At 37.4% G+C, this 8820-nt stretch overlaps 1 protein-coding gene across 1 annotated transcript; it reads right to left on the reverse strand.

Moving 5' to 3' along the window:
- Positions 1 to 4619: 4619 nt before the first annotated feature.
- Positions 4620 to 8554, reverse strand: LOC100372969 (guanine nucleotide-binding protein G(I)/G(S)/G(O) subunit gamma-12-like). The gene is made up of 2 exons (XM_085503789.1): positions 8446 to 8554; positions 4620 to 5016 (listed from the first exon to the last, which is right to left on the reverse strand). The coding sequence occupies exon 2, from the start codon at positions 5005 to 5007 to the stop codon at positions 4804 to 4806; it is 204 nt and encodes a 67-aa protein (XP_085359915.1). The 5' UTR covers positions 5008 to 5016; positions 8446 to 8554; the 3' UTR covers positions 4620 to 4803.
- Between the last annotated feature and the right edge of the window lie 266 nt (positions 8555 to 8820).

The raw sequence follows: 8820 nt of genomic DNA on the forward strand, positions 1-8820 counted from the left end.
CACCGCTGGTTTAACAAATTGTGAGCTAACACTGATTCTGCGTGGAAGCACTAGTACTGGTCTTGACCCAAACACAAAAGTAATATAGAATGCGATATGTCCAACATTTTTAGATATATTTTGTGTGAAAACATGTGTTTGGCATGTCAAACATAGACAGGAATATTTCTAACTATAGTGAAGCTGACCTGCATGTCAAATCACAGAAGATTAATAACTAAATACGTGTGGAAACACATAGACAAGTGGGCGGACGTATTGATTTTAAGGGCAATCCTAGCTGGTAGCGATTTGACAATTGATATCACAAAGTACATATATTTCATGATGTGAAGTGGATTTTTGTTGTGTTAATTCTCCAGGACTAATTTGCCAGTCGCTCGTTGTCTTTTGCTGCCTCACATGTTTCATTCATTATTCCAGCATACACCTGGAAACCAAATGTCGGCATCCTCTATTCTATGTTTTTGTCATATTACGTCAAACCCTGCAAATAAAAGTGTGCATGGAATCATGGGAAGAAACGATGTTCATTGCCGTGTGATAACTGTCATAAAAGTGATTGACAGGTCATACTTGTTCACAACTCTGGAGGGACAATTCTAATCTACCTGGTGTGCTTGTGATTTACATAACAAAGGATGTTTACGATATACTGAGTTGCCTGATTGAGACAATACCACACTCATATTGGCTCATATGGGGACCCAGGTGGTGTACCTGAATCTAGGGAATTTATGCCTACAAATAGACTAGACTGAGGACAGTATGGGTCCAGCATTTCAACTACCCTGTGTGTTGCTGCTGCGATATTGTGATACAGGCTTCAATCATCATTCCATTAGACTTGTATGAGACTGCCCTGCGATCCCCTACTATCAGCGGTGCCCTCCAGAATAACAACATTCCTCTGCAAGCAAGAATCCTGCATTTGTGTTGCGGAATCCATTGACTCTCATCAATTCCCACATCCTGGAACCGATGCACACTTCCCTAGGCAATCCCCTATTATAGTGAATTAATTCATTGTATTTTTCTGTGCTTTGTTTCTTGTAATTTTTTGTACAGGTATTGAAGCCAGGAGCTTTAACTGTGATATTTTGGTGTATGCGCATTTCATTTCCAGTACTATTGTCTTGTCTACTCCATTCTAGCAGTGAAAGAACCCCCTGTCCAGTGTGAGTTCTGTGGGTGTCCCTCTCAATAGCAATACACAGACCTTACACTGTGACACCAAACCAAAGTACACACAAAATAGATCTATGTGGATCTGAATAATATGCTGGCGATTCTTCAAAATCAAATAATTTATGAAACTGCTTTTATTTTTCTCTTGACCACCAAACCTCAGGAAAAGAACTTTCCATGCGAACGCAACCAGGGTCAACAACGTTTTGGTAATTGAAACTCGACCGTGCTATTGATGGTCTTAGTCTCTCCCTTTTGATGGCGAACTATGGGCAGTCTATCAGTTGTTTTGCTTGCAATTCGAATTAAAGAATGACTTCTAACCACTGATCCTAAACCTGCCATGTCACACAGCCATTCTGCACACCTGTTGTGAATATTGTCCAAATTTTCTCTAAGTTGGTTCAATTGATTGCCTGGTCGCGGATGTGTGGCGGGACCTGCACATGTCGAAGCAACATTTCTTCAGTAAATGGTTCCATCGCCCGACCCAGTCCACTTTTGTGATACATTCTACATGGGTATTCCCATCCAAATTTTGGGATGGCAAATTACCTATCTGTTGCAATAATGACATAATCAATTTTGCTGACAATTCTCAGGATAGAACTGTTCCGGATTTACTGCTAGATGTGCTTGGTGCTGCAGTAAGCTTCATCTGCCAAGCCCGTAACCACCAGATAGTGTAAAATGAAAAATTTGTTTTCCCCGCTCTAGCTGCCAATGGAAAGTTGTTACAAGTGACCAATGGACAAGACAACATGAATTAGTAGATTAGTTCAGATGGGAAACCTGTGAAACGAAGAAAAGAAACAAGTCACAAATGGTCTGATAATGTCAAATTACTGATGAATTAGTTCAAAAACGAGGATGTAAAAATTGCAGACTTTGCAGAGTGGACCCAATACATGGAACTATAGTTGATATACTTCAGCAATTGGCAAATCTTTTTGGAGTCGTTTTCAGCTACGCTTCCATGGGGGTGTGCTTATCTAGCAGAAGTGTTGTTGTCAAATGCAGGAGCTACTGTTTCAATCAAATATCACCAGACCGGGTAACAGAATGGATCAATCGAATGCCTAACATCTTGAATGAACAATTGTTATAGCAACCTGACTTACGTTTTGTATGACTATTTTGAAGAGGAAGGGGAATGTTTGTCGTCACGTTTCATGCAAACCTTGAATATTTATTTTAGATAGATGTCCTTTGAATATCACACAGACAATAATTATTAAATCCGAGTGTACGCAATCTCAGACATTTTCAGCATCCTTCAAGCCTTGCAGTGTATTTTCTAAGCGAACACCCCCACAATGGCGCGTAGCATCCGGTAGTATCGCTCGACCACTTGGTCCAAAAAAATATATAATAATAATAATTTGCGAAAGCTTTCAGGCGTTCGTGTAGCATGCTAGCATGGTACGCTTACCCATTCCGGACACCTGGTGCCGCCACTTGTACAGAGACGTAGAGTGGTTCAAGATGGTCCATACTTACACTGCTGGTGAATTGTGCGTCTCGTGGACCTGATGATATTTATCATCTTGTATTTTATTGGATAATGAATTTGTTTTCATTTTATATTATTATATATCTCCTAATGATGTTTTGCAAAAGAAACCAATAATTCGATTTCGTGGTCGTTGAAAATTTAGAAAGATAACATCACCTGGGCCCATTGTTAAATAGCGCCCTCTTACCAAGAGTTCTTCGTTAGATAACGGCTGAGGGCGCTACCATCATATAAAGCACGTCGAATAAATAACGTGGAGAAAGTTTGGTTTTCATAACAAAAATACATAACAGCTATATAAACATATCATGTGTACGCTGTGTCGGTTGTGTCATTAAACAACTGAATACCACACCATATGCTACGTGCCTTGCAGGCCATGTTGTTTGTACTTGTGGATTTGTTTGTGTTCTTATGTCATTTGACTTTCAAATTTCTCCATTTACAATTATAAAATTGGATATTGTACATTCACATTGTGTGTGTGTTTCTAGTAACCGTTAACACGTCATAAGTTACAGCGTGCCGTAATTGTGCGGTATTGCACTGGGTATTTTCATCCTACCATATTAGGAAATGCGAATTCCAAATATGGAACGCTTTCGCGCGTAAGTGTCCTCAAATAATAAAAAAACAAACGTGGCAGACCCCAGGGTTTGACCGGAATCCATACAAAGACGTTCGCACCATCTGTTCCAAACTTTTTTTATTTCGGCATTCCCGTGATGTATCCTTGGGAGGAAATGGTGTACATGAACTCATATTATGCGAATACAAACAATTAACGATGAGGGAAAACATATCCTCGTGGGAAATATGGTTGTATATGTGCAAGACATTGCAAAACATGTGATAGTGGCGTTAAACAGAAGGCGAATTACGCTCGCCATGACAAATTTCACAAGTAACATGGGCAATATTTTAGAATTATACAGTTCTATGTAGAAAATAGGGTTAGGGATGTAGAAGTTTTAGAGACAGTTCGATATAGTCTCGGTCAAAAATTATTGGTCCAAGGTATAGTTATACTCGGCATAGTTTCGGGGTTGTAGCGTTCGTAATTATTTACCAGTTAGATACTCGTGGCATGAAATAAAATACTCGGCAATACGCAAAGGTTAATAGTTTAATACTTCAAAATAGACATTACACAAATATTTATTTGTTTCGGAAATTACAAAATACATGCTTTTATAGAGAACAAAATATACGATATATATTATATATAAATATTTTTAGAATATCAGTTCAGAAAATGTTGGTATAAACATAAGGTATTTGAATTCACATCATGACGTGAGCATATATGTGTATTCTCTCAACTCCCGTGGTAGTTGGAGCATACTCGTGACGTTGTCGTAGCAGTGCGTAGTGTTCATTTTAATAAATCGCGCCCTCTGCGACGAAGCACCGAAGTTCATAGTGAAGTTAATGTTCCTGGTCGTCCATCAATAAAAAATACTGGTTTACACAAACATATTCCAAGGGGTGACCAATTTGAAAGCTGGGAGAGGAACTGGAGAAAATTGGTCAACTATGACAGAGATTTTTTTAGTGCATTGTTTTTTTTTCAATTTGAAGTTGCGCTTGAACTCCTGCTGAGAGCATTATTTTCTTAACTACTGATCCTGTTTCGTTTTTTTTTTAGCCAACAGGCTTTTTTTCAAAAAACCTCGCGCTCCTCGGAGGTTTCAAATAGGTTACCCCTAAATGCATTTACGTCATGTGTTCATCGCAAGGAGAGATTTATTGAAATGGTACTGATATTGTTTATATTGTTAACGATGAGGGCGTATTATTTTCATCGCCGTCCCAAAACAACAACAGATGGCCAAAGAATGTAGGTCGGTAAACCGCGCACAGATGACACTATATGCAATGTAAAATGAGTAGAAAATCACAAAACGCTGAACTCTATAGTCATACAAACTAAGACTAAGTTTTATATCACGGACCAGTACGAAATGGTTATTTAAATCTAATTATATGGGGACGACCACACAGAGAGGAAAACAACAACATTGAAAAAAAAACTAAACATGAGCAGTCGTATTGTAGAGATTGGTGGATATCCGTGATCAGTCAGTGATCTTTTGACCTCAAATGATAGCGCAGGTTTTCTTCTCCTTGAACGGATTGGCAGAAGTTGGTACTCCAGTGAGTAGCATATCCTCTCGGGCGTGTTCCTGGCAATACGTCTGTAGATCAGCTCCGGCCTGTGACACTTTCATACGATCGATGTTGGCTTCATGGCGAAGTTGTTCCACCGTCTTTTTCATCTGCTGCACAGTGGACTGGGACATTTTCCACACCTTTAGGAAAGAGTAAAAAAATTGTTAATTTTCAAGTCACACCTTGGTACCACCATCAGCTACCATGGATGAATATACATTTGACGTATCGTCATCGCTGTTTTAACAGTAAACTAAACCAGTGTTGTTGTTTTTTGGTTTTGTTTTGTTTTATTTTTCCATATAAATATCTATTTTATCTTTTTCCTATCTATTTTATATTTTGCAGATTTAGTTTTCCAAATCCTAAAAATTTGTAATGATCACCCCCCCCCCCGACTCACGTGATCTGTTCATTTATCGGCCAGTCTGGGTTTTCCCAGATCATATTGTTTTAGAGACAATAGCGTTAGATATGTTTCATAAACAGAAACAAGTGCAACCTGTCATTGCAAACAGACATTGCACATGTGGCTGGTTCATAATCGCTGTGCTTAATAACATATATTTTCCTTGCCTCGCAAGATCTTATGCGATTCAGAAAATTAACATGTCTCAGATATAACGATACATGCAAACATCGCTGAATGACTTTAGAAACAAAACATCACTGAATGATTTTAGAAACCAAACATCACTGAATGACTTTGGTAACTAAACATCACTGAATGACTTTGGAAACCAAATATCACTAAATGACTTTGGAAATAAAACATCACTGAATGAATTTAGAAATCAAACATCACTGAATGACTTTGGAAACCAAATATCACTGAATGATTTCAGAAAACAAACATCACTGAATGACTTTGGAAACCAAATATCACTGAATGATTTCAGAAAAGAAACATCACTGAATGACTTTGGTAACCAAACATCACTGAATGAATTTAGAAACCAAAAATCACTGAATGACTTTGGAAACCAAACATCACTGAATGACTTTGGAAACCAAATATCACTGAATGACTTTAGAAACCAAATATCACTGAATGACTTTGGAAACCAAACGTCACCGAATGACTTTGGAAACCAAACATCACTGAATGACTTTGGAAACCAAATATCACTGAATGACTTTAGAAACCAAATATCACTGAATGACTTTAGAAACCAAATATCACTGAATGACTTTGGAAACCAAACATCACTGAATGACTTTGGAAACAAAAATCACTGTATGACTTTGGAAACCAAACATCACTGAATGACTTGGTAACCAACATCAATGAATGACTTTGGAAACAAAATATCACTGAATGACTTTGGAAACCAAATATCACTGAATGACTTTGGAAACCAAACATCATTAAATGACTTTGGTAACCAAACATCACTGAATGAATTTAGAAACCAAAAATCACTGAATGACTTTGGAAACCAAACATCACTGAATGACTTTGGAAACCAAATATCACTGAATGACTTTAGAAACCAAATATCACTGAATGACTTTGGAAACCAAACGTCACTGAATGACTTTGGAAACCAAAAATCACTGAATGACTTGGTAACCAACATCACTGAATGACTTTGGAAACAAAACATCACTGAATGAATTTAGAAATCAAACATCACTGAATGAATTTAGAAACCAAAAATACCCGAATGTCTTTGGAAACCAACATCACTGAATGACTTTGGAAACCAAACATCACTGAATGACTTTTGTAACCAAACATCACTGAATGACTTTAGAAACCAAACACCACTGAATGACTTTAGAAACCAAATATCACTGAATAACTTTGGAAACCAAAAATCACTGAATGACTTTGGAAACCAAACATCACTGAATGAGTTTGGAAACCAAACATCACTGAATGACTTGGTAACCAACATCAATGAATGACTTTGGTAACCAAACATCACTGAATGACTTTGGAAACCAAATATCACTGAATGACTTTGGAAACCAAACATCATTAAATGACCTTGTAAACCAAAAATCACTGAATGAATTGGGAAACTAAACATCACTGAATGACTTTGGTAACCAACATCACTGAATGCCTTTGGTAACTGAACATCGCAGACTGACTTTGGTAACCGACATCACTGAATGCCTTTGGTAACCGAACATCGCAGACTGACTTTGGAAACCAAATATCACTGAATGACTTTGGAAACCAAATATCACTGAATGACATTGGAAACCAAAAATCACTGAATGACTTTGGAAACCAAAAAACAATGAATGACTTTGGAAACCAAACATCACTGAATGACTTGGTAACCAACATCAATGAATGACTTTGGAAACCAAACATCACTGAATGACTTTGGAAACCAAATATCACTGAATGACTTTGGTAACCAAACATCACTGAATGACTTTGGAAACCAAACATCATTTAATGACTTTGTAAACCAAACATCACTGAATGACTTTGGAAACCAAACATCACTGCATGACTTGGGAAACCAAACATCACTTAATGACTTTGATAACCAACATCACTGAATGCCTTTGGTAACCGAACATCGCAGACTGACTTTGGAAACCAAACATCACTGACTGACTTTGAAAATCAGACATCGCTGACTATTTCGAGAAATCAGGTGGGTTTTTTATTACTTTTGTAGATTTCAACCAGTGAAAACCTAAAACTATGTTATGTGCACTATTTACGGCGATTATTAATTTTCACACGTGTATTTATATAACCAAGCTGGGGTCAACGCACTTTCCGGGTAACGCAACGGCTGGGAAATAAATGTAGAAAATGGGTACGGCGGGTGACTTTCTTCCGTGGTTAATTAGCGAGTCTTGTAATATTTTAAAATTAAAAGCATAAAAATAACACATAGGTGAACCCCTGAGCCAGCCACAGGTTGTCATCGTGTGACGACTACGAATGGAGAATTTACTAGTACATTTTGCGTTATATAGATATTAATAATATAGTTATCGTATAGATATTAATAATAATAATGATGATGACAATTTACAAAAAATAACAATAATAATAATCGCATTTTTTTACCAGAAATCTCCCGCCGTGTTTGCAAATTTGCCGTGATCACATGAGATTGGGTCACAGAAGGCATGGTGGACTATTTTCATAGTTGGTACATGCATTTTTAATCATGCAGCAAAGACGAAACTGTAACGGTAAAATTGGCGCCAATTCCTACGCAGACGACATATGATAAATCTGCCTAGATCGCCGTGAAATCACTGCTTGATTGCATCGTCATAGCGAGACCATCAGACATGACCGGTTACCTTCGTCGCGTCTGCAATGTTCGGAAAACGTAATGAAAAATATACTGATATTTATACAAAAACGATTCTTCTACTAGTGCAAAAAAAAAAGAAAGAAAAAAAAGCAGAAATACGTTTTGATTTCTATAAATGGAAAAAAAATCCACGTCCTTGACTTTGACCTTTAGTATATTAGGGGCCCTGATTTGTTTTGAACGTAGGTCAACGGAAAGTGAGATGATAATTTTACGTGGATATTCACGAGACTAAAGGTGAGAATATATCACAATAATAACGCCTACCTGAACTGGTGTAAATCGGATGCAAAAAAATATGTAGTCGTCAGAAAATTCAGCAAAAATCGTAAAAAAAATATGTCGGTAGCAACAAGAACGCAGCTATTCTTGCCTCCCGAAGCAGATTCAAAGCAGTGACGTCATTCATTTGCATAACAATGCAGACTGGATGAGCTCAGATGAGATCTCCACTGCGAATGCCAGTATCAAAATAAATTGATTGTTTTTTGGGGAGGGGGATTTTCTCGCTGAATATTTACTTCGAAGGTCAATTTTGACGTATAATTTTTACACAAAGAAAATATTGTAACTGTAGTTGTGTAATTAAAATGCATGCATGAAATAGCTGTATTAACGCGAATTGGTCACGGCTTCTGCGTA

This window comes from Saccoglossus kowalevskii, chromosome 9 (assembly GCF_978046115.1).
Source record: "Saccoglossus kowalevskii chromosome 9, keSacKowa6.1, whole genome shotgun sequence".
Classification (NCBI taxonomy): Eukaryota; Metazoa; Hemichordata; class Enteropneusta; family Harrimaniidae; genus Saccoglossus; species Saccoglossus kowalevskii.